The sequence below is a fragment of the Crassostrea angulata genome, chromosome 3, assembly GCF_025612915.1.
Source record: "Crassostrea angulata isolate pt1a10 chromosome 3, ASM2561291v2, whole genome shotgun sequence".
Classification (NCBI taxonomy): Eukaryota; Metazoa; Mollusca; class Bivalvia; order Ostreida; family Ostreidae; genus Magallana; species Magallana angulata.
In genome coordinates, this window is record NC_069113.1 from 55,522,723 (window position 1) to 55,549,156 (window position 26,434).

Consider the following 26,434-nt stretch of genomic DNA (forward strand, 5'->3'; position numbering starts at 1 on the left):
AATCAATGTAGTACCATGTGTGAGCATTACATTGTCCTCACAGGGTGGCACCAAGTTCTGAGTACAGAGGCGTCACAGTTCTGGAATATATACCATTTGTTTGTTAAATAATAACTACTACCGGTATATAGTACCCCAAGCAGTTTCATCTGATGATACAAACAAACTGTATGCATTTAACTATTCATTTAAACTAATATATATGATAGCTATGTCACAAAGGTTGAAACGCTCATTTAAGAACCACACTTGTCTTATTTGTAACTCACTCCAGTTGGCATGTTCACATAATAAGCAAACGCTTGAGTTCTTCTTATACATTTTAATAAATATGACAATAATTACCCCCTCCCCAATTTACAAATAATTACAAGAATGTCATAAAGTCTATAACTAGCTACACACATGTATACATGTATATTTTTATAATGTAGCTTGAAGTTTTTATGACTGACACTATATACACAGTTAATAAATACATGTATAATGGTACAAGCATTCACTTGGTGATTTTGTTGGGGAGTTGGGATGTTGATGCTGATGTCCTCAGACCTGACACTTGTTGAGACCTACAAGAAAACAAAACAACAGGAAAGTAGGAAGTTTTTTACCTGTCATGTAGACCTTGATATTGTTTCACTCTAAAAATATTACAAACATCTTGAAAAAATTGAAATAAACATATGACAACTATCGATGAACTTTAAAACTATTTGAACAATTTCTTTTAACAAAAATTTTCTATTGAATTTGAACATAATTAATGGACAAAAAATAATAAAATTGTGTTTAATTGATCAAAAAGCACAGATAGAGTTCTTATTAAGATTCTGAGTCTTACTTTGCTGATGTGATGACAGTTTTTTTCTTGGCATTGGCTGCATTAGGCTGAGACGAGGAAGCTGGCTTTCTGTTAAAAAAAACAGACTGCCGTGTAAATGGAGTTCCTTTATAAACAATATCCATGGCCAGCCTGGCTGGTTTTATGAATGGCTATGTAGGAACATGTACAAGCTTTGTGTTATATGGACCTCAACACGAAGAGCTGAATTGTATGTGACAATATGTTTCAACAACTGTTTATGCTGTTTAGTATTGGTGTCTGATCAATTTGTGACACCAAATACTGTATCTTCTGATGATGACATGACTATTTTAGAATTTTGTATAGTGCTGTAGCTCTACATTGATAACAGTAATATGTCTCGTACAACACAATACAGTATGATCATTATTGAAAACATGGAAAATTCAAAACCATTGTATATTTTTGGCTGCACTGCTTCACTGCCATTGCATTGTTTGACAGTACAACAATACTAACATACGTACACATCTACTGCTATCTTATTTTGCACATTTAGATGACAGTAACTCAGTCATTCATCCGTACTGACAGAAAATTGCCAAGCTTCATACATTCTACTCATGCAGTGCTTACTTTTTGTCTGTCTTCCCCTTGAAGACCTTGCCAATGTCAAGGACACTCCCGGACTTTGGGATGGAGGGCAATGTGTGGGGGTCACACATCGACTCCCGGTCCAGTTCTAGCCGTGTGGGGGCATACATGTTGAACCATTGCTGTGTATGGAAAAATTTATCAAAATAAAATTTTCCTTCTTAAAATTTATTATAATACAAATTAATGCACAATGTCATGTAAAAGCTTTTGCAAATGTTCAACTCAAAGTAAATTAAACCCCACAGACCCTGTCATGCTCTCTTTCTAACTCTCTCTCTCTCTCTCTATTTTCTAACTTGCTGTGTACTGGTATTTCTTGCTTACTAATGTTATCTTAATGCTTAATGACTGGGCTTGAAGGGATACCTCTGTCTTCCTTTTCTTTATTTTGAGCATTGCTGCAGACTGAGCTCAGACATACCCTTTATTTTCTTTCTCTCTTTCTCAATTACTTCTTGCTGACTAAGCCCTAGCTGTGCTAACTGTGCTCATTGACTGAGTCTTGAGTTACATATGCTTGTTGACTGAGCCCTGAGTTACCTGTGCCTTTTAACTGAGCCCTGAGTTACATATGCTTGTTGACTGAGTCTTGAGTTACATATGCTTGTTGACTGAGCCCTGAGTTACCTATGCTTGTTGACTGAGTCCTGAGTTACCTGTGTCTGTTGACTAAGCCCTGAGTTACCTGTGCTTAATGATTGAGCCCTGAGTTACCTGTGCCTGTTGACTGAGCCCTGAGATACCTATGCTTGTTGAATAAGCTCTGAGTTACCTGTGTCTGTTGACTGAGTTCCTGAGTTACCTATGCTTGTTGACTGAGTCTTGAGTTACATATGCTTGTTGACTAAGCCCTGAATTACCTGTGATTGTTAACTGAGTCTTGAGTTACTGTTACCTATGCTTGTTGACTAAGCCCTGAGTTACCTGTGCTAAACGATTGAGCCCTGAGTTACCTATGCTTGTTGACTGAGTCCTGAGTTACCTGTGTCTGTTGACTAAGCCCTGCATTACCTGTGCTTAATGATTGAGCCCTGAGTTACCTGTGCCTGTTGACTGAGCTAAGAGTTACCTATGCTTGTTGATGAATTACTGAGTTACCTATGCTTGTTGACTAAGTCCTGAGTTACCTGTGCCTGTTGACTGAGTCCTGAGTTACCTGTGATTGTTGACTGAGCCTTGTGTTAGCTGTGCCTGTTGAATAAGCTCTGAGTTACCTGTATCTGCTGACTAATCCCTGAGTTACCTGTGCCTTCCGACTGAGCCCTGATTTACCTGTGCTGGTTGAATAAGCTATGAGTTACCTGTGCCTGCTGACTAAGTCCTGAGTTACCCGTGCCATCCGACTGAGCCCTGAGTTACCTGTGCTTGTTGAATAAGCTCTGAGTTACCTGTGTCTGCTGACTAAGTCCCGAGTTACCCGTGCCTTCTGACTGAGCCATAAGTTACCTGAGCATAATGAATAAGCCTTTAGATTTCTGTGCCGTCTGACTGAACCCTAGCTTACCTGTGCTTGTTGATTGAACCCTGGCTTACCTGTGCCTGCTGACTGAGCCCAATGTCTGTGAGGGCATACTGCCACTGGGGAAGCCCCATGTGCATCAGCAGCAGTCTGTAGTATGCGACGAAAGAGTCGGACAGGAAGTGCCATCGTAACGCCCGGTCCAGGAACCAGATCTCAACTCGAGGCTCATTTCCTCCTGTTAAACATTTCCTAGCATCTTAGTATATGATTTTTGTAAAGTTTGATTTTATTTAAAACTGTTTAAAACAGAAATTTACAAACTGAGAAACATTCTCATGTCTGGGTTTTGTAATTAACATATACAGGTAATTTTCCCAGAAAAATGCAGGAATGAAGTACAATTTTCAAATTTTTTAATAAAATTTATGATTCAATCAGTTAAAAGCATAATCAATAAATAGACATACAATAATATAATTGTTTCTCATAACTATGGAGTTAATTATCATCTCTCTTTTTTTTAAACATTAGGAATGTTTTTGCTTTATGTTTAAGTATAGCACTGTTCTCAAAGTCAAATCATCATGAATATATAAACTAACAGAAGTGATCTCACATTTATCCAATCAATGAAGGGAATGATTTAACCTGTCATTAAGCTGTTTGTCTGGGATTCAATATGACAGATATTTTACATAAAACACATCACAAATTAAACACCCCAGTCCTACATCTAGGGGCAATCTGCTACGTTGCAAACACTAAAGGGGGAAATCGAAAAGGGGACATCTAATAAAACCACACACCAACAGACAGATGGATAGCTACACACTGGGAACCTACTGGACAAGTCTAGCTCATAAAACAAAATTGGACTGTTTGAATCCATCTTTGTTGACTGAAATTTTTTGCTTAATTATTATACCAAGAAAATTATTAGAGAATGAGTATCAGATTTATAAACTTACATGTACTAAGACTTCTAAGAGCCCTACTAGTACAAATCTATAGGATGTAAAATTGATCCCAAATATTTATCACTTATTTGAATATACAGTTACAGAAACATTCATTGATATACAGGATATTGATAACAAATACTCGTCTGTATATATAATCATGATCTGTATTTCAAAATACAGATCTTACTTAGACAACTCCTTATTCCCCCACTATCCCATACCATCCTTATTCATTAGACATACCAGTATATTCTGTAGATATTATAAGGATGGATATTGGGATTTTTTACATACAATTATTAATTTTAGGATTGTTATCCTTGAATTAATAATTATACAGAATACATGTTATTATCCCAATATCATTTCTTTTTAGATTAAATTTTGCAAAATGAGTATAAAAATACCTATAACAATACCTATCCTGATTACTTTTACAGGATAATTATAACAATATCCTACCTAAATATAGATACATGTAACAGGATAACTGTACCAATATCCATCCTTATTAAATATTCAGGATAAACATACAAATTTCATCCTAATTAGATTTACAGGATAATTATCCCAATATCCATCCTTATAAGATTTACACTACAATATAAGTATCCCAATACAATGCCCACTCTTACTAGATTTACAGGACAATAATTCATCCTTTTTAGGTTTTTAGGTAGCGGCAGATCTATAGCTCTCTGGTTGAAAAAATTCGGATAAACAAACCATTATTAGGATACTTATACCAAAAAAATACCCATCATTTCTGGATTTGCAGGATAAATATACCAATTTCCATCCTTATTAGATTTACAAGATAATTATCCTAATAATCATCCTTATAAGATTTGCAGTGAAAGTAACCTAATACCAATCCAATTAGATTTACAGTATGGGTATCCCAATACCCATCCAGACTAGATTTAAATGGGGTGCCATGTTAATATTTTTGAGGTATTTTCTAATATCAAAGAATGGTTTTCTGATATCAAGAATTCGGTTTTTTGATATCAAAAATTAACTTTAGTTCTTGATATCAACAAATCTATTTTGGAATATTAGAAATCATTTTTTGAAATCAAGAATTTGAATTTGTGATATCAAAAAATGATTTTCTGATATCACAAAATAGATTTTTTTATAACAAGAATTTTTTTTTTTTAATATCAAGAATTTTTTTTTTCACATCAATTATTCGAATTATTGATATCAGATATTTATTTTTTGATATAAAAAAATACATGTACCTCAAAAATATTAAAATGGCGCCTCCTAGATTTACAGGATAACAATTCCTTATTAGATGTACAGGAAAATTATATCAATATCCATCCTTGTTAGATTTACAGGATAAGTATCCAAATAGTTGTCCGTAAAAGATTACAGGATAATTATTCTAATATCTATCCATATCAGATTTACAGGATAATTATCGCAATATCCATCAATCTTTATCAAATGTAAAGGAAAATGATACAAATACATACAAAAACAATCCAGATAATTGACCAAGAATATCTTGAATTTACAAATAAGTTATTCATACTTATAATCTAAAATACCACAAAACCCCCACAATAAAACGGATATAAAGTAAATAACTCAATGATTACACATCCTCTACATCAGGGTGCAGTACATTTACATACAGTAACCAGTGTAGTGGGTGTGAGGATACAGCGATATAGAGTGTCATATATACACAGTGGGATCTAAAGATTGAGTCCAGGTAAACTTCCAGGCTTTATGAGAAATATCCTCATCAAAATGAGAGATAAAAATCCCTGTGGCCACACCAATTTTATTTCTTGCTCGTCAAACCTGAGTGTTCATATTTAAACAAAACTATACAAATAATATTATTTTAAATTTTCCACTACCTGAAAATTCAGTTATTTTTCCCACTTCATTCTTCTAATTCATAATTTTTTTAATCTGAAAACTTTAAAAATATATAATCGTATTTAACTCATTTCACCACTCAAATTCAATTTTGTATCGCTAGAAAATTTTGCCAGCCAAAAAAATAATATTGCATGTATTAATATTAAATCACTCACCCACTCATACCTTTTTTCATCAGATAGCTGACATGCAAGAAATTGAATTGGTGTGGCCCGTTTTAAAATCTCTATCAACTTAATTTTTTGAAGCATTGAAAGCAGCATAGAGCATGGAAGTTTATTTGAATCCAGATTGTACCAGGAAAGTTGGCCATTTCTGCATGATATGCTGTCACCAGTCACACAAAGACGTAGAACTGTTGTATGGGACTGAAATGCACCACATCCCACAAAACACCGCGATCCACACAACACCACCCACCACATAACAGAGACTGTGTGACCAGGACGTTACCATGCCCAAAAAGCCAGGGGAAGTAACTACCATAAGTAGGAGGAGAAAGTCATACCAAATCGTACAAGTTCAGATGTGTATTTGCCATCAAATATTTCATTGGCATCAAAATAGGACATTCCTGATAAATTACAATGCAAGGCCAGTGTTAGAATGTGAGGTACATGAGTGAACAAATAGTAGCAATGTTATTAAAAGACAATTCAGATTGTTTTTGATTTGACAAAGGGTTTTTTTTGCATATTAAACAGACATGCATCCCTCAAAAATTGACAAACTGGAGCATGCAGGCACAAAATATCACATGAATAATACAACGATTAATTTTTTGGTGAGTTTCAAGTTAACTGAAATTCTTTCATGAGTAAATTGTTATACAGAAATAAACAAATATTATTAATATAATCTGACATTCAATAGGAATATACTGTACATTTACAATTCCATCTTAGGCCAGTGTGAAAAGGGAGATAAATCAGACTATCCCGCATAATTTTTGGAAGTGAAGAGTTACCTGTCCTGCTTTCTTTATACACGAGGCACACTCGCCCGTACCCGTCACACGGATCTAACTCAAACACCTTACACCTGTTGTCAAAGGTCGGCTTCTCCTGCCCTACACAAAAACAATAAGACACAGTTAACATCCTGATCATAGGCCAGGCTTAGAATAGTTTGACTTTAATTCAAACTTACAAATTTATAAGAATATTAGATCTTAATATTTACAAAACTGGCTAAGGATGAGAAATTATTACTTTTTCAGGCAATGCATGCACTAGTACATGTATTCCATGTTCAATCCCCATTTGTAATCTGACACACCCTATATTTGAAACATGTATTTCAAATTGTGATGAAGCAGAAGGGATCATCCTCAAATGATCTGCTTTGCTCTTTGCCATTCATTTTGCATTGTGCATGCATATGGTTTAATTGTTACTTCAAAGTTTCTGTTCTAGTCCATAATATCATATTACATTCATGTACATCTGTTCATTACCTGACAGTATTGTCTTTCCCATTATAAGATATTTTAGACTATGGTATATCTCACATAAGATATATTCTATTTAATCTGCATTAACCTTTTTGTCTGATCTATCTCACTACTAATTTTTGTCTCAAATAATCTGTCTCCATATATATCACAGAATCCATTTTATAACATCTTTCTTCATAGCTGCAGAAATGTAGCTCCATGGGAAATTTGGGTTGACAAAGCATGGAGCTACAGTTCCATTCATACAAAAAAACTGTATATTTATTGTGCACAAAAAGTTGTGCTTGGTTTTGGACTTATTAAACTTATTTAGGAATATATTTTGTGAAATTCCTGGCACATTTTACTTTAGATGTCATAACTCTGAATATCTTTAAACACCCTCACCAGCCCCTTAAAGTAAAATGGTGTGGGCTTTTTATGGATGAAAATGGTGGCTTTTGGTCCCGACTTCAATCTTTCAGAGGCCTGTTAGGGGGTTTAGGAAAATGTTTGATGAAAGTAAAGTGGTGAATCAGTAGTAAAATATCAAAGGAATTTTTTAGTATGAAAATATTTACAGAATACTGTAGTAGTTGGGGCTATATGGATTGAGGATATCAGCCTGGGTAGCTCTGTGGTAGAGCTCTTGACTAGAGTTGCAGGGGTCCCGGGTTCTATTCCCAGTCCACCAATATGTTTTCAATGTATTTAGAACCATTTTAACAAAAGCTTGGACTTTGGGTCCAAACATCACTATGACATAGGCCTGTCTATTTCATTGCTGGCCACTCAGCCATGGCTCTTTGAAATCAACAAGATAAGACTACGCAATCGGTGTATATTTCACTTGAAACCAGCATCATTTTAACTTGTTTTGACGCAAGAAATAAATAGTTACATCCTACTGAAAGTCCAAGGCCTTTTTAAAATGGTTCTATATATTTCACAGTCAGTTGCTGCTTAAAACTTTCTTAACTATCTCACTGATAATCTTTCTCTTAGACTTTCTCACATTTGCTGTCATAGAAAATCTCACTGACACACACAAACCTGACACTGGGTCCTCGGTGTCTGAGTCTCCATCAAGGTCGGCCAGGGTCGGGTTTACATGACTAGGGGCAATGCTTCCACCGATGCGGGTCAGCTGACTTAGTTTGTTGATGTGGAGTTTACCCAGAGGAATTGGGCCGTCTTAAGTGCAAGGATAAATATCAATGATAATCTTTGAATGCATTCCAACTTTCATTATTTTCCTATCCCAAAATCTCATAATATATAATTTTGGTGTCATGTTACAGTATCCTTTAGTTTTTAAGTGTATCTTAAAGTGGTGTGTTGTCACATATTTGGAGAAAAATTATTGTTTAACAAGTTATAATAGATTTGATTTAAAATCTAATATAAATTAAAATAGCAATTTTCTGAATGTTTGTTTGCAGATATTAAAATATGAACTTGTAATTGAATATTGTAACAAGTAACATATAACTCTGATACATGTACTTTCAAGTGAGCTTATTTTTTGTTCAGCCTATAATTGTACCGTAGGTGGATCCCTGCTAATCACTTACTGTCCATTTTCACACACCATGTCAACTTGTACCCATCAGTCGTCAGGTAAAAATTCTTTAAATCTTCTGGTAGGAAACATGTGTTCCTCTGAAACAAAGACTTATAGTATATAAAACTAGCTGCAGGTCTGTAGCTTCCAGTCTGAAAAATTCGGATGGACAACCTGGGAGCTACAGTGTCACCCATTGAAAAAATTGTGTATTTATTGTGCACAAAAACGTGCACTAGTTTTGGACTGATTAACCTTATATATATGCAAATTCTGTGCAAACTGTTTGTACCATTAAATTATTTATGCTATTTACTAATGATATTATCTCTCTACTTGCCTTAGATCGTCTTTAAATCACCATTACGGCCCAATACAGTGAAGTGATGCAATTTGTTTACATGTTAAAGTGGCAACTCTTGAACTCAATGTAAAATTAACATACATGATTTTCTGAGGTTGGTAGCATGTTCCCGAGAGACTCAGAGGCAAGTAAAGAGACAATATCAGTTGTAAATTGCATGAAGAATTTAATGGTTCTAATTGTTTTTGAGCGCAATAAATACAAAAGTTTTTTAATGGATTGCACTGTAGCTCCCAAGTCGTCCATCCGAATGGTTTCAGACCGGAAGCTACAGACATGCAGCTAATACCGAGCGCAGCGAGAGGCGGGCGAAGCCCGCCTTGCGAAGTGAGGATTAATGGTAACACGTATATATAAGAAAATCAGTAAAAAATGAAAGTTGAATCAGGGGTACTAAGGCCAAAAAAAATTTCTTCCAGCCCTGGGCGCCGCCATATTGGCAGCCATTTTGTTTTTAAAAAGTTAGTTCGATCATTGATTGACAGGTACTTTTCGATGTTTATTGCCCCTAAACTCGCTTTAATAGGTTCCAGTGTTTCAATAGAAGTGAATTTGAATTAAAAGAAATTAAAAAGGAAACCAGAGAAGTTTCAATAGTGCTTCAATCAAGAAACACGACTTGTTCTATGTATGTCTTATCAAATTATCAGATTGAAAATAAAAACATAAACGTCAAGGAACTGATCTTTTAGATACTGAATAAAGTATTATTAAGTTTTATTACCGCGGCATTTATATGAATAAGATTGATGAACAATAAAAGAAGAAATAAAAAAAATTCGGAATCACGTAACTGTCTTCGGCTATTTCCGAAGACAAAACTTGAACGTTTTACGTCTGAAATATGACGTCATAATGTAGACGGAGCACGCAACGTTTAGTTTAACTTTGACGAATGGTATGAGTAGGCAACTATGCAGGCGGATCCTACTGTGTGCGTTTTAAATATATTTTATCATACATAAATCAACCTGCACTGTGTTAAATCTGCGCTCGGTCCAACGGTCACACCGTTTACATATCATAATAGATGAATAGTATAACCATCCCTCTCTTTTCTCTCTCTCTCTCTCTCTCTCTCGTGATAAATCATGAAGAGACAATATCTAAAAAGATTGTTATCGTTTGTTTACCTGTTCCCACATAAGGACAGCATGTCTATCAGCCGGAGTTCGTTGGTCTAGGTCCACTTTACACACACCATTTTTCTTCCCTGAAATATTTTATTGTAAGCTGGTAAGGTCGTTGATTACACTTAAAAAATGTACACAGGATGCTACAATATGTTTTTTATCATCTTCGAAGGAAACGCAAAATACCTAAGTACGTGATAATGCCGACATTCAGTTGATCTAACAAACTCTTGGTTTTGTCAAGGTCTTCCATCAGAAACTTCAACTTGGGTTTCCATCGGTTTGTTTACTGATCAATGTCGAAATATTTCTTGATAGCATCCTGTTATTTTTTATAGAATAAAAGCGTTGATAAGATTCCAAAGGTTCGCGATATTTCAAACTTCGATCCCGAATAAAATTCATTCAGAGCGCTAGCACTTCTCAGACCTGTGCATGCATCCTCTAAGTTAAAGTATGTATAATAGTTGTTGACCGAAAATAATGGTATATATTAATTTAGATTGATTATCAGTTTTTTGGGTGGGTTTTTTTTTTTAGTTTTTTTTTTTGGTTTTTATTTGGGAAGGGGGTGGGGGGGGGGGGTGAATACAATTAGCCATTGATCGGAAAGAAATTACTTTGCAAAGCCTAAGCAATCAAAAGAAATCTGTAACATAATGTATATGGGACTCTTATTTGGGAATAATTAAATCATTTTTTATAATTGTGATAATTTTTACCCGAGGTCTGTGTTGACTGAGATATATACTGCAAAATAACGACGCCCATCAGTATCTGTACACGACCATTCTCTTTAAAAACAAACTATGTATACATAGAATGTAACTTTTTTGGAATGGAATTTTAAATCGGATCAAAGATTTTCCGCCGATTAAATTATCAGCTAGGAATGCTGGTTGATTTAATTAGTTCAAACATTATTTTATTCGGAAAAATACTTTAAATGGGAGTAGCAGGCATAGCCAATAAATCATCACAGCCCCTCCGCCCCCCCCCCCCCCCTCCTACAGATAGACATGTTGCAGCCACCCCCTGTAGCAATGACGTCCCTGAAGAGTCAAATTTTAATATGAGGGACCCATGCGGAGTATCATTAAACTTCAGAAAACATTTAAAGTTGCGTTACATGTTTTCTATTCCACATGTGTAGCGGAGTGAATTCTGAGAGCGTGCTCGAGGCGATAATAAATCTACGAACGAAACGGCACACATCGGTGAAATCAGGATCACGGCTGTTTGAACTTTATAGGGAATTATGTACTTTTATATAAAAAAGAAGAAAGAGAAAATTTAGCGGTATATGTAAACAAACATTGGTATATAATGAAAAGAACGGATCCCGATCGAACTACTGAACAAAGGCAGACAGACGGGCAAAGGGAGATACCAGGGGCACTCCAAGCAGAGCTCATTAATCTTCATACATGTATAACAACGTTAACTATTTCCAGTTTTATCGCGGTGCAGTTTATTCATTGATTTAAAGAATAAACCAATACCCGCAGGAAGACATAAATTCGGATGTCGTCTTTTGAGCGGTGACTTTAAAACACCAACAGTTTGACAGTGTGGTAGAGATGTTTATGAATGGGACTCCAGTTTCGGGGTAGATCGAGTTTCGCTTCACACAAGAAAAGTGTTAAGGCATGGGCCCTATTTATTTGTGTTAAACGCCATTCTTAACTTTCCGTTCCTTAAAGTAGTCCAAGGTTTCTCAATTGAAATGGCAAGGAAATTCCGCAGATGACATTGCGCACGATACAGACTAGCAGCCGTTGAGTCTGGTTTTGCACACTACGGTCCTGAAGGATCTGGGTAGTACTGGATTTAACGACGCCAACTGAAGGATGCAGAAGGTATGAAAAAATAAAACCCAGAATAATGTAATAGCATCAGTTTATTGACTATATTAAAATTTCGTGTGTAATGATTCATATTATATAGTTATATGTTCGGAGTATATACATAGATAATGAACACTTGTACAACCCATCAAATTTTTAATGAAATATCTATTGGTTGCATATTAATAATATGTTTTGTTATTTTCAAATAAATTTGCTTTGGTAAATAACTTTTTCTAATGTATTGTTGAAAGTACAATATAAAAAATTATTAAGTGAAATTTATATTGATATCAAAGGCACAGCTTCGTTATCTAGAATGAAAATCTCCATAAACTGTAAACGGGGTTTCTTTTTTATAATTAAACTGTACTCCCAAAATATAATATGATAAGCATACAGCATATTTATTTCATTCAAAATATATGATTTTCACTTATTTGAGGATTCATGCACTCAATTTCATTCAATGATATTCGTTGATTATTTTATACCAAATTAAAAATATCATCGGAGATCTGAAACCAACTTCAAAGTTCTCCGTTAAATAGGTACCTATTTCGTTTAGGTTTACATTCTAATTAACACTGACCCCAAATTAACAGGTCATAAGATAAACGTTGCAATCAACTCTTGAATAGAGCTTTTAACTTACACAAAAACGACATTCAACAATGAATTAGGGAGAATGTTGAAAAAATGTAAACGAAATAATGAAATTGAATAGAAGTGAGGAAAATGTGTAGTATAATTGTAGTTGTCTAAAAATAAGATTATGATGTAACACAATCCTAAGATATTGTAGACCTAATGTATTTAATGCGTATTTTGATTGGAATTCATGCTAAATAGCAAAGCATACAAAGCAACTTAAGATCCCAGAGATCTTGCATGATATGTACTATGATAATTAAACTTTATAGGATATAGAGATTTAAATCTACATATTTGCTGTCCATTATATCTGAATGAATTCAAAATGACTTAATTTGCGGTGCCTTATCAACATCAGAGAAAAGTGAACTGAAAATATTTTCAAAGATTGATCAATAGTCCATTAACAGTTTCCAGTAAAACTTTTGAAACTATATGGCCAGTGGGTCTTTTTTCTTTGATACACGGCGGTTCAATATACGGAGCACGACATTAGGGAACTTGTAAAACCTTGGGAGAATGGTTATTTATATTGCACATGTAGATCCCTAGGTTAAAATGTACAAAATACCAGACCGAAACATCAGGAGAATGCCCTTTACGTAGGAGTGGAAACAATTTGATTTTTCTCGAAGAAAAGTAAATATGAGGCGATTGACGAATTAATATCTGATACGTTTAAACCCCAGGCGATCCCCGGCTTACGATTTATCAACTGACGACCGAGACACGATCGGTGACGTCACTGACCGTTTTTTTCTCATCCTAGTGCTGACCAGTGCTGCTACGTTACCAAACACCCCTACCACCTAGGGAAAACGGGACAAAACCCATGTGAGGGAGAAGGGCCACTAAGCCTCCTAATGTCACCACATTTTATTGTCTTCACTTTATAAGTACGCCGAGTGATCCGTGTCTATTAATTTCATCTTTCAAATTGATTGACAAATCTAAATACGACATGGCGAGTTAATCTTCTGAAGAAACAAACAAGTGGCGACAGGATTCCGAGAAAAAACGTGGTTGTATCCAAAATAACTATCCGCCAAACCAAGTTACCCGTGTATTGTAGGTCCAGTTGGTTGTAGATCAAATATAAATGCACAGAGTTTGAAGTGTAGCTACATTCATTGACATATTTATACCAAAAAAGCCCGATATTCTTTAATTTCTAATATATACATGTACTTTTCAAAAGATATTTTTCGTGAGTAGAAAGAAATTAAAAAAAAACCCCGAATTATTTTAGTATTACACTAAGATTTTTTTCCATTTTGTTAAATCCAGTCCTTCGCTTACATGACAAGTTTCTCGCATGTATGACATTTCGACAATGGGAGCAATACCAATTCATTTTGAGCATTAATTTTGATTTTTTACAATATTTTTTGAACATGAATAAAAGATTGTGATATTGTTCGAACTTCAGCTTGGTTCAATTTAGAATAAGTTATTGTACATAAAATTTCCGACTTCTTTGACAAACTTTATAGTATTGTCCTTGGCAATCGTATCCAAATAAACTATTTAAAAATAAATCGTATTGTATAAAAAAATGTTTGAGGTTAGGAATCTGAATAGGTGAACGATTCAAATTAATGATCGGGAATTGCCAAGAATTATCTGAGATATACATGGATGATCTCCATCAAATTCCTGACAAATGATGTTGATAGAATTCTTTGGAATAATCATACACCTATTTCAGTATCCCTTCTGATTTAGAAATAACACCTGGTCAGCTTAGCAATAACATAACACAGCGTTTAGGAATGGTTGCGTGTTTCGTTGCTCTATACCGTGGGTCCAAGGACTTGATGAATAAGTAATACCTGAACTAACTACCACCCACTTACAGAGTGACCCAATCTCTTACCTTGCTAATTGTCACTGACTCTCCTGGTTCCATTTCCACATTGTGGTTTACCTGTAATTTACCTGTAATTCCTCTTTGAAGTCCAAAAAGCATTACATGAATTAAAGATCTCTGTATTTTCTTATGAGTTTTATGTCGGGAGTTGCTGTCAGTTAAATGTTGGTTTTAATGAGTAAACACAATATGTAGCGTGCTAATGCTAAAAACCATTAAATGAATGTCAGGATTTTTTAACCATCGATCTCTAAGCAAACGCGTAATCATTTCTGGGTTCGTGTATACGAACAAAGAATTCCTGATGCCCAATATGGGTTTTAATTTAAATCCACCAATCTATCAATGAGAATAAGTTATAGATATATTCATTTATATGCACTTCTAGACTTATACAAAAATGCTTTCAAGAAATTATGTGTGTGACTGTATGACTATCTTTCAGGACTTGGCGCTTGCACATTCATCTTACGCTCGAGTTGCGGGAATCCAAAGCGAGGTCAACAAGGTTACGGTGACCCGTGTAGCCGGAAGTGAGGTTCAGTACCAAAAACAGATGAACCTACAGCGGAAGGACATGGAAATTATGGTCCGAAACATTCGTAAAGAACAAAAAAAATTGCGAAAGTCAATTGTGAGGTACTCAAGAAAACTCCACGAGGGGAGGCGAGACCGAGCAAAGAGAGAAGTAGAGGACCAAATCAGAGACAAAAACAGCAAGAACAATATGCGGAGGATCTCCGAGATATATAACATGCAGTTCCCACAGAATAGTCAGACTCCTCCCGAAGAAAATAAACTCACTATATCAGAGAATCTTTCTTGCACTAACCAAGAAGAAGAAGAAGACACGAAAGAAAATGTGAACGATCAACAGAATAAGGAGAATGTTGGGGAGAGAGATGAGGCGCTTGAAGGGGACACGGAGGATGGGGGACTCACACTTCCCCCCATCAGTGCCCCCGCTCCGTCAGGAAGAAAGTCAAGCGTCTACGCCGAAGAAGACAATCTAGTGAGGGAACCAAGAACGTTACCGGAAATCACGCTGAATCCCGAACTAGAGACTAGGATTGGTCCCAAACGGACGCTAAGAGCGAAGAAACAGGGCGTGTCCTACTCTGACTTAATTAAACTACAGCACTCCACAAGCTCCAAGAAACTGTTTAGTTTGGTCAATATACTGGCACAGAAGCATGGCGGGAAAAACAGAAACATTGAACAAAACGATGCGAGTAGACCTACGCAACTTTATAATTCACTTCCGGCAGAGAAATTTAACCATACCGGAAGTATATCAGAGGTTTCCACACTAAAGACAGACAGACATAAATTGAACTTTGATTCACTGGAATCGACGACAGACGGTAAAATTATGCACCCTACGCCGAAAAATCACGAGAAATCCAAACAAAGCTCTGCCCGAGTGAAATCTCCTAGGTCGGGCTATTTGCCGATTATACCACGACAACCTGTGGAAGAAAGTCTTGAATTTCGCAAAATGACAAAAAAGCGTGGTCCGATATCCTGGACAGATGCGATTGCTTTGATCAAAGGCGTACACACGTTAATTGATTGATAGGGCCTTCATAAATTTAAATGTTCATTACATATTGCATGCAAGATAAAGATTTTATGAATGTACATATAATATGCTTATATATTGGATTTGAAATTAGTGTATTGGATGTGTAAAACATAGTTTGTCCAAAAAAACGTCTTTCAATTAAGTGTAATTTAAAATAAAAACAAATTTTAAGTTACAGGTGTCACTCATATTGTATTTTTCGGTAGTTTCCTACTTCACTTGTATTGCATACAGCCGATGGCTATGTTGCCGTAGAACTAAATGCTTAATAAAATTACCCAAGTTTGCCAAGTCCACCAAATCGAAAGTATTGTAAGTTTGGTCTACTTAAACTAAGGATCTAATTTAAGGGTTTTATATGGCATTTATTGACATTAGATGATAGCTTCGATACGTTTCTATTAGAATAAACCACACAAATTTGATTTCCAGATAAGTATTTGGCTATTGCATGAAACTGCATGTAACGGTTAGGTTTTAAATCGTTGTTTTAAAAGCAACCAGTAATAAAATTTGTTTGGCCTATTTTTGTTATATTAAAAATATATACAAATATTTTGTTGAATTTGTTTTCAGCCTATGACAAATTGTAAAGTTGTCCTAGGATGTTGAACAAAACCAATGTGTAGTTGATGTTGAACAAAACCAATGTGTAGTTGATGTTGAACAAAACCAATGTGTAGTTGATGTTGCTTTGGCTAATTGTTAACACACATAATTCCCATGTCTTGGCCGATTACAACTACTTATAAAGAAACCCATAATTCTGTTATCTTGGCCTATTTAAAACAACTCATGTTTCCCTTATCTTGGTCTATTACAAGCAACACATGAATCCCCCTTGCCTTGGCCTTACAAACAACACATAATTTCCTTCCTTTGGTCATTCATACAACACATGATTTTCCCCCTTGTCTTGGCCTTACAAACAACACAAGATTTTTTTTGCCTTGACCTGACAAACAACATATAATTCCCATGCTTTGGGCTTATATACAACACATAATTCGCTTGCTTTGGTCTTACATACAACACATGAATTTTCCCTTGCTTTGGCATTACAAACAACACATAATTCCATTGTCTTGGCCTTAAAAACAACAAATGATTTCCTTGCCTTTGTCTTACAAACAACACATGATTCCCTTGTCTTGGCCTTACAAACAACACACGATTCCCTTGCTTTCGCCTTACAAACAACAAATGATTCCCTTGCTTTCGCCTTACAAACAATAAATGATTCCCTTGCTATACCAAACACAATATGGTGCTTCGTTTATTGTATCATAGAGGTAAAAAACTGAAACAAGATACAAAATATGAATTACTCATAAATTCTAAAAATCTTTAACAATGTACTTCAAGGCAACAAAAACTCATTATGAAATTTGGTTATCAAAAAGTGTAAAGATAAAAAGATTTAAATTAAATATGAGATCCAAAACATAAAGTTTTAACAGAAATGTATTCCATAAAAAGAATTGTTACAAACGTACGTTTCTTTCGATATAATAATAATGACAGTAACGTTGCTCCATACTTTTAAGAGAGAATGACATATTTTCTTAATACTGCAAATATTAATATATCAAACAAAACAGGCACATATGCAATGAGTATTCGCGCAAGAAATACATCAAAATACAGGTTAACTTACAGTGTGTGGCAGCATAGATACTTGGAATAAACAACGGTAGAATGTCGTTGTGTGGGTCACACAAGGAATCAACAGGAAGTGGATAATCAGGGAAAATAACTCTAAATTACAAATGAAGGACAACTCTAGATAATGAAAGGAAGGACAACTATATGATTAAGAGATAACTCTTTCAAAACATTGAACTTTAGAAAAACAAAATATACAATAATGTTGACAAACATTAGACTTGCCTTGGCCTTACAGACAACACACGATTCTCTTGCCTTGGCCTTCCAAGCAACATAAGATTCCTTTGCCTTGGCCTTACAAGCAACACAAGATTCCTTTGCCTTGGCTTTACAAACAACACAAGATTCTATTGCCTTGGCCTTACAAGCAACACATGATTTTCTTGCCTTGGCCCTACAATCGTTTCTGTAGCACCCGACGCTCGATGACATTTTAACATTTTTAGAGATAAAAAGAGATAAATCTTGGATCGATACAAGAAGCCAGTATGAATTATGGACGCATCAGACAAGACGTGACGAACCACCCAGGGTAATTACCTGAGATCTACCGCTGGGGCACGCTGCACCCTGTACAGTCGAGGGGCAGAGCAACGACTGTAGGTACGTTGTAATGTATATGTTGAGTAACTTATAAAACCTGTCCTAAAAGTCCCATATTACATGTAGATACATTTAGATATATGCACAATTTTTTAAGAATCTAAATTATTATTGATTTTGTACAGAAATAAGTAAGAGTAAAACGAATTATATCTGAATATATGTTTTTCGAAGATTACATAACATATTACAGTGTTTAATGTGATTTTTTCTAACCTGACTTTAAATGCTTTCATCAAACAATTCCGTTTCTTTATTTGATTAAAAAAGGATTTTAAAATGTACACCGAGTTAATAAACACTTAATATCTTTTTCATTGCTTATAAGAAATCAATTTATGAAGACAAGATCAAATATCGGTTATTGAAAAAGCGACAGTTCTTCTACCTGTTGAGATGTACTCTTACAAAATATAGGAGATTCCCAATGGCTGGACGTTAATCAAACAAATCTGACTTTCTAGAATCAACAATATCCAGTCAAATAAAGTGTGGCCAAGAGATTAACGATTTCTAATTTCATCATTAACATGTTTGCTTCAAAAGTACATAAATTGGTCTAACAGTTCAGATATCACTTCCCACACTCTGTGACGACAAACTCTCACTTTGTCTTTTTTTTTATAAGGAACCATACACGGATTCAGTGAGTGAAAGCAGCGATCAACCTTTTACACAAGCTGAGGGATGCCTGATATATAGCCAGTCCGGTGATAATTTTTTGTTTACATCTCCGCGACCCACATATGTGATTACCAGGGAGGGACAGATTTCACCCCCAACCCCTCCTTCTATGAGGATCCACGAGGGTCAGTGTGTTAAAATCCCTAAACAACGGAGGCTTACAGTTCTTAAGGAAAATGCATAAGGTAATGTCGCTGTACATCTATTTCCATGAATTTATTAATTTTTTAAATTATGCTTACAAATCGAAATGGTATGCACATTTATTAAAAAGTCCTGCGACAAAGAAGACATTTTGAGATAATTTTCATATCATTTTAATCCAAGTATCCCTAATTTTTAAAATAGGAATTGCTGGTAAAAAGAAATACCTTTTCATAGAAATTTAGTAACGAAATGTGATCAATTTCCAAAGGTACATTTTAAAACATTTATGGTATTTTTATTAATCTTTACGATTAATTTGATTAACCTGAATATAGAGTGTAATTTATTCAGCTAAAACGAAAGCCAGACAGACTCAAATATAAGCTTGAATACAACAAAGAGGGTTTTAAATAATAGCCAGATGTATCAAAAATGGAGATAGTTTACCGTCCACTAATTAAGAAACTCCCCGCGCATTTTAATATTTCCATATGTTTCATTTTAATGGCATTTACAATGATATATTTAGCATTACATTTATTACAATGTTACATTAACATGTAATGTGAAATACAATAGTATTATTTTTTATGCTAGCTACACTGACTTTGAATGTTATGAAAATGATATTAAAAATGATAAACTCATCTTATGAGATAAAAAAAAATAATGTTACATATAAATGTATCGAAATACGCGAAAGGTGATTATTAAATTCAAATCTAGAATAAACTGAAGTTAAAGTTAGAAAAACTCATTGAAATTTCAGAAGTATTAACGAATTTGAACCGCGTGCTTGTCAGTAAGTTGTTATCTACCCAACAAAGGAATATTTTTAATTTCAAAAATCAAATCTCCCCTATACGCAACCCTTAGTCAAACACTTCCCTTTCCGTCAAAATCTCGTTCACTTCTCGCCACCGAAATGCCAGAACAGCTGGAGAAATCCAGAGATTTGGTGTAAAGTAAATATTTGACGATTTGACGATTTAAGTTTCAATACATTTAAATCACCACCCCAGGTCCCCGCAGCTGATTTATCAACTGTCGATCACCGGGGATCGATACCTAACCATGGACCATTCCTGGTCCCCGCCACTACAGGGGGACGGCGATCGGCGGGGGGACCTTAGTTCTAATCCTTCGACTCACGGCGTCCTCTCAAACAGCCTGAATAGAGCTCAAGGTGTTAGGAAATAGAAACAACTTGTAGATATGGACAGAGATAAGGTTTATTTTATTGCATCATTTAAATCAATATGATGATAGAATATGCTACTTCAACAGGCAATTTATGTCGATATAACAGCTTGGTAACTTTTTCAAGTATTATAACAGAGATCATATACAGTAGCTTTGTTCGGAAATTAAAGTTTACTCTTATAATCAAGCGACCAAGTTTTAATTTTTATTTGTTTTAAGAACTGTCTAATAATGTATATTCATTTTTAAAAGATCAAGATTTTTAAAATGCTATATACGACTTTAGCCACGAATTAACATACTTTTATTATTTTCTCTAAACTGTTCAGTTGTTGGGATACCAAATGATATTTTAATGTATCTAGTGTTTTTGTTGATTGAAATCGGTTTGTTTTCTATAAAATCTTATTTAGACTATGACAAAAAATGTAGCACAAACCTACGCTATAAAAGAAAAGGCATTGAAGTCAAATTCTAAAATGTGTTACTAATTTGAGGTTTTAATACGCATACGCCAATTTAAATCGACATATTTCAAGTATTAGACATATTTCAGGGTTAAAATCGATGTTCTATGGAATATATATTGTTTTAAATGATTTAAAAAATTTGTTGATATTTTAATTTTTTTAGTATCTTTTCCGTCATTATGTAGGCATTTTATACGCCATATCCTTTATGATATAATCTTCTTAATTTAAGGTCAGACGACACGTTCCTCGAGAATATTTTTTGTATCTCCTAGTAATAAAGAGTTCCAATAAAAGTTTTTTTTATAATTATTTTCAAAATGATTAAAATTTACTTGTAAATGAATATATGCCTAGATGGCCTAGTGGTTAGAACCGGGGCCGCTCTCTGCCATGGGAGTAGGTTCTAGGAGTCTGGCCCCGTCCGAGATAGTGTTCAAATATAGTGATTTTCGTTGTGCTGTATATTCATTTATTTTTATATCAGCAATTCTAGTGTATTTTCAAGAAGATTATATAGGAAATTGCATACTCTAGTATTTTGCAGAAATGCCTAGTAAGGTACCCTAATTTTTTGCAAGAAAGGATGTCAAAGTACTAGTAAACCATTAACAAATTCATGGAAACAGTTATATAAAATTGAGGAACGTGTCGTTTGACCTTAAGTGCAAATACCTTTTATTAATTTTTTTCTTTACAGTAAAGATGAATCTTTAAATATTTGAATGTTTTGACTTATCTATACGAGTTGAAATTCATCAAAATCATTCTACCTCGTTTCGAATATTAGACAGCAAAGAACGTGAAATCACCATTTTGCAATTGCTTGATGTAATGAGTATGTACATGAATAATGTACTCGTAGTCTGGTCTGGGAAACCACCAACATTGTGATCAAATGTTAACCTGTCTTAAAGTCGTAATTTGAATAGAGATAGTTTTGAATTTTCCAAACTCAATTAATTGTCAAGCAGTCTGTTCAACATTGAAATAGAAACTTGGTAAAAGAAACGTCTGTAATGTTACAATAATGCATGTACTTACAGATTAGCGGAACACAAAAAAATTCAGTTAAATGTAGGCGTTTAATTAAATACATACATCGGAGGAAGACACGTTTTAGGTTAATGTTATCAAATTCTGACATTAAAAAACCCCAACACAATACAGTGTTTTAAGCTATACTCTTTTGGTTTGTTTATAAAAAATAATGTAAAAGTTTTGTAAGTTTGTTTGGTTCGATTGGATGCAACACGGACGGAACCCAACAAAATCTCTTCTTATCCACCAGATCGGGGTTTGGATTCGGATTCCAGACTACAGTCTGCATTTCTGGGTATAGATCCATGCCTTGCTACTCCGACTCAAGGTTCTTTTCTTTATTTGTAGTCTGATAAACAGGATTTCCTGGTAATTATTTTGTACTTAGTTAATGTCAAATGTAGATAAGGTCTAATTAAGTTAATTATGAGCTAACAAACTTCCACCGGCCAAAAACCCCAAAATATTGATTTCTTTTACCAAATTATCCTCGGATCAGTTGTTTGAATTCCTGCAAACAGAGAAACGAGTGCAGAGGAATTATACAAAAACAACTGTCTTAATACGCCGCCCTGCCTTATCGGGACCGCCCTGCCTTATCGGGGCCGCGCGGCTTACGGAACCCTCACCTTATAGTCACTCACTTGTTTGTTCTTTATTTCTACAAATGCGTCACATCTTGATCTTCATTTTGCCGTTTCCACTCATAAATCGTTCACAAACATAGACTTGAGCAGTTGGTCTGGGACTTTAAGTGTTTATTTTTTGTGTCGCATGAAGAAAACTGTATCAGGATGATGTCAAGAGTTCGCTGGCGAGAGCAGGGGGACCAGTTTAATTACTGGATCCGTGGGGTACTAGACAAGGTATCAAATTATAACTTTTTTCAACACGTCTGTCCAACATGTCCTGCTTATAAATCAGAAAATAAATATATGCGCATTTGATCATACAAAGGGGTTTTAAACTGATTTTGTGATAAAACTTTTGAGACTGATTTACGGTGACAAAAATAAACATTTACAATAGTCAATCTAAATCCTTCAAGTAACCGACATTTAGAACAAAATGTTCTAAAACTTTTGCAATTTACGTAAGACATTTTTAAGCTTTGTGGAATTATTGGTGAAATATTTCGGTAATGAACAGGTAGAAACTGGGTATTAAAAAAACAATCAGCGAGCTATTAAAGGTAAAAGGCCCAATATTATAAATCAAAACAGTCTGTAACAGGACAAAGCTTCAAACCAGGTAATAAGTCATAAAACACCCTAACTCACAAATTACATTGCAATCAGTGTATCGTCAAGACTTAAGATCCGACATTTTCAAAACAAACACGATCCGGGTCCTTTGTGTCCCCGTCAGGCCGCGGGGAGGCGCTTAAAAGCTTTCTCTGTCGCCTCCTAGCAATGCCGCGATCAGGGGCGATAATTTGACGGTCTATCACAACCGTTAATAAGACAAGTAAGCACGACTCCGATAGTCCACACGTAACACTAACAGCCGATTCCCATTTATTGCAGAGATTCTCAAGATTTATTGCTTATTTTTGTCACAAATGTCGGCGATTCCTGCACCCCCAATCTTCACCCCTTCATTTGTCGTGTATAAAACAACGCCCGCGAAAACCAAAGACTTAGAACGTCTTTAACGGCAATTACAGAAACCAAGTGTGAAACTGTTATCATGTTCTAAACATTGTATATAGTTTATGTCATCGTGAATACGTGTAGTGAAAATCTGGATAGCGAAACATGTGCATTATAAAGACAAATGATGAACTTCAGGACTAAACAACACACTTGTGAGTTTACAAAGCTCATCGGGAAACTTAGTCACTCCATCATGAAGGTAATGGTCGAGTCGATTGCACAATCCAAGAGTTGCTCTGTCATTCCGTCTGCATTGGAGGGCCACATTAACTGTACTGTAGATTAATGATAGGTTCTGACCTGACAGTTATACAATGTGGAAGGCTCAACTTTTCCTCTGATTGGTGCTTGTAAGAAAAACGTTTCTAAATAAGGATACTTATTTCCGATAATAGAATATTTAAGAGGCAATTTGTCAAAATATGCAATTTTAACGATAACCCCACATACTGTATTGAAACATCAGTCAAATAGAAAACGTAGCGAAATATTACACATAAACCTACAGAGGTAAGTATTAAAATGACTTCTCTGCGAAATGTTATAAACCGCGTTAACGCTATAGGATATATTTTTTTCTTAAAGATCTCAATAAAATGACTTGAATAATTAAAAGTGTTGTACTCATTGCTTAGCTTATTCAAGCAACAGCACATTTTTTCTGTTTATGATACGTAAAATATTTAAAATTTGAAACCTGTATTCGTATTGGATTTCTAACTAAAGTAAATCTTTACTTTTACCTTAGTCTATTAAAAAATAGTAATTTTTTCAGCCATGATAACATATTTAAATAGATACGGTCATGTACTTATGGACTGCATTTTTAACTTTTACTATTCTTTACTTCATTACCTTCGTTAATTGCCAGTATGTAACAAGAATTTTTTCAAACAATAAATGTAAGCAAATATTTTACTTATTTGTAAATGATCACAAAGTTTAAAGACAACCTTTTATTTGCAGGAAATGGTTCTCGCCCATTCCTCATATGCACGTGCAGCGGGAATACAAAGCGAAATTAACAAAGTCACGGTTACACGTGTGGCCGGGAGTGAGGTGGAATACCAACGACAAATGAACTTACATCGAAAAAACATGGAGTTTGTGGTAAGAAATATAAAAAAGGAACAGAACAAACTACGAAAATCCATAGCTAAATATTCCACGAAGCTTCGAGAGGGCAGACGTGACCGAGAAAAGAGAGAACAGGACGAAAAAATCAGAGACCAGAGGAGTTCCGATAACATGAAACATGTGTCCACCATCTTTGTTGTGCGGGATAAACCGGTGTTACCAAATATCCGGAAGAGTGAGCTCGAGCCCGACAACATTTCTCCTGACAGCGGGATAGGCGGCAGCGACGATGGAAAGGCGCAAGACACGGAGGAAAAGAAACAACGCACAGAGGAGGGGTCTCAGAAAACAGTGAAAGAAAGAACCGACCTACATTTGCCTTCCCTTGGTGCTCCGCTACCTTCCATCATGGAAGACAATGAACAAAACGAGGATGATGAGTTGGAAAGGCGTGAAAACCTCAGCCAGGATATGACGCTTCCCGAAATATCTCTAAACAGAGAGCTTGAGACAAAATTAGAAAGCCATCTTAGAACAATTAAACCCAAAAAACAAGGGGTGTCTTTCTCCGATCTGATTAAGCTGCAACACTCCACAAACACGAAGAAACTGTTTAACCTAGTGAATATTCTGGCTCAGAAACACGGACTAAAGGATATCGAGGATAAACATGAGAAGGAGAACAGGAACTCTAGCATTCTCAGGGGAAGCACTGAAGAATCAATGTCACTTAAAGCGGCGTCCGTCTTGTACCCGATGAAATATGGATACGATTCCGGAACAGAGTCTGAGATCTCGATCCCGATGCTTGAAGGTGAGCGACTGTCTATGTTTGACGGACAGGAAAACAATGTGGATGTTTCTAGTGCAAACAACAGCCATAGGGTAGACACCGCTTCTCCTGAGAAGCTGGATTCTCCCCTGTCACCGTTGCGATCACGTGATCCCACAGTGTTGTCACCGTCAGGGAGGAGCAGAAGGCGGAACAAAAGCCTCCCCATGCTGATGGACGAAGCCCAGAGTCTAAAGTTCATGAGCAGCCTCGGTGTATCCGATGAACCAAAACGAGGCCTGTCTTCCGTCAAGTCTCCCAAATCCAGAGTCCTACCTCCGATCCCGAAGCAGAAGTCCGAGGACACTTATCTAACGCGATCCCAGAGAAGTAACTCAATTTCCTGGACTGCGGCATTTGGTTTGTTGAAGGGAGTCCATAGTCTGCTGGAGCAGTGAGTGCTAACGATACAATGTCTACAGAATTGGTGCTGCATGATTTTACCTCAGGCAACTGAAGACTACCGGTGTTTAAGAAATTGTAAAGTTTGAAATTTCTATAGACTGTTTTGACTTGTGTTTGTTACATGTACGGAGGGGGATACACTGGGCCGGTACATTGTATCCTTTTGTATATTACGAGAGGCGGTATGTTTTGTTCTTTCAAATGTTTAAGTTATTGTTTATTTATTTCTTAGAAAACGGTTAAGTCGTTCCTTTTAAGATTAAAGTAAGATATCTATAAGACCCAAGTGAATCGGTTTGAGTTGTTTTTCACAATTTCAGTGGATCTCCTTCAAAATCCAATAGCCCTGTTATCGCCTCTCGATCCGGCGTCGAGCGACACCCCTGGTATCTGTCCTAATCACCTA

At 35.5% G+C, this 26,434-nt stretch overlaps 3 protein-coding genes across 9 annotated transcripts; 2 read left to right on the forward strand and 1 right to left on the reverse strand.

Moving 5' to 3' along the window:
• Positions 1 to 307: 307 nt before the first annotated feature.
• Positions 308 to 10,631, reverse strand: LOC128178843 (tubulin polyglutamylase complex subunit 2-like). Of its 2 annotated transcripts, XM_052846213.1 has the most exons (10): positions 10,474 to 10,631; positions 10,288 to 10,367; positions 8,801 to 8,888; positions 8,280 to 8,420; positions 6,759 to 6,860; positions 6,300 to 6,365; positions 2,996 to 3,159; positions 1,442 to 1,581; positions 842 to 910; positions 308 to 569 (listed from the first exon to the last, which is right to left on the reverse strand). In XM_052846213.1, exons 1-10 carry the CDS (start codon positions 10,538 to 10,540, stop codon positions 500 to 502), a joined length of 987 nt encoding a protein of 328 aa, XP_052702173.1. In that variant the 5' UTR covers positions 10,541 to 10,631; the 3' UTR covers positions 308 to 499. The 2 variants fall into 2 exon arrangements, with proteins under 2 accessions (XP_052702173.1, XP_052702174.1); XM_052846214.1 differs by lacking the exon at positions 6,300 to 6,365 and having other exon boundaries at positions 10,474 to 10,630.
• Positions 10,632 to 11,440: 809 nt separating this feature from the next.
• On the forward strand, positions 11,441 to 16,733 carry LOC128176770 (uncharacterized). Its single transcript, XM_052843301.1, has 2 exons — positions 11,441 to 12,146; positions 15,104 to 16,733. The coding sequence occupies exons 1-2, from the start codon at positions 12,138 to 12,140 to the stop codon at positions 16,232 to 16,234; spliced, it is 1,140 nt and encodes a 379-aa protein (XP_052699261.1). The 5' UTR covers positions 11,441 to 12,137; the 3' UTR covers positions 16,235 to 16,733.
• Positions 16,734 to 18,388: 1,655 nt separating this feature from the next.
• Positions 18,389 to 26,319, forward strand: LOC128175037 (uncharacterized). Of its 6 annotated transcripts, none has more exons than XM_052840417.1 (4): positions 18,389 to 18,514; positions 19,143 to 19,383; positions 20,368 to 20,575; positions 24,681 to 26,319. In XM_052840417.1, the coding sequence occupies exons 3-4, from the start codon at positions 20,561 to 20,563 to the stop codon at positions 26,019 to 26,021; spliced, it is 1,356 nt and encodes a 451-aa protein (XP_052696377.1). In that variant the 5' UTR covers positions 18,389 to 18,514; positions 19,143 to 19,383; positions 20,368 to 20,560; the 3' UTR covers positions 26,022 to 26,319. The 6 variants fall into 6 exon arrangements, with proteins under 6 accessions (XP_052696377.1, XP_052696378.1, XP_052696379.1 ...); XM_052840418.1 differs by having other exon boundaries at positions 18,389 to 18,510; XM_052840419.1 differs by lacking the exon at positions 20,368 to 20,575.
• The last annotated feature ends 115 nt before the right edge of the window (positions 26,320 to 26,434 follow it).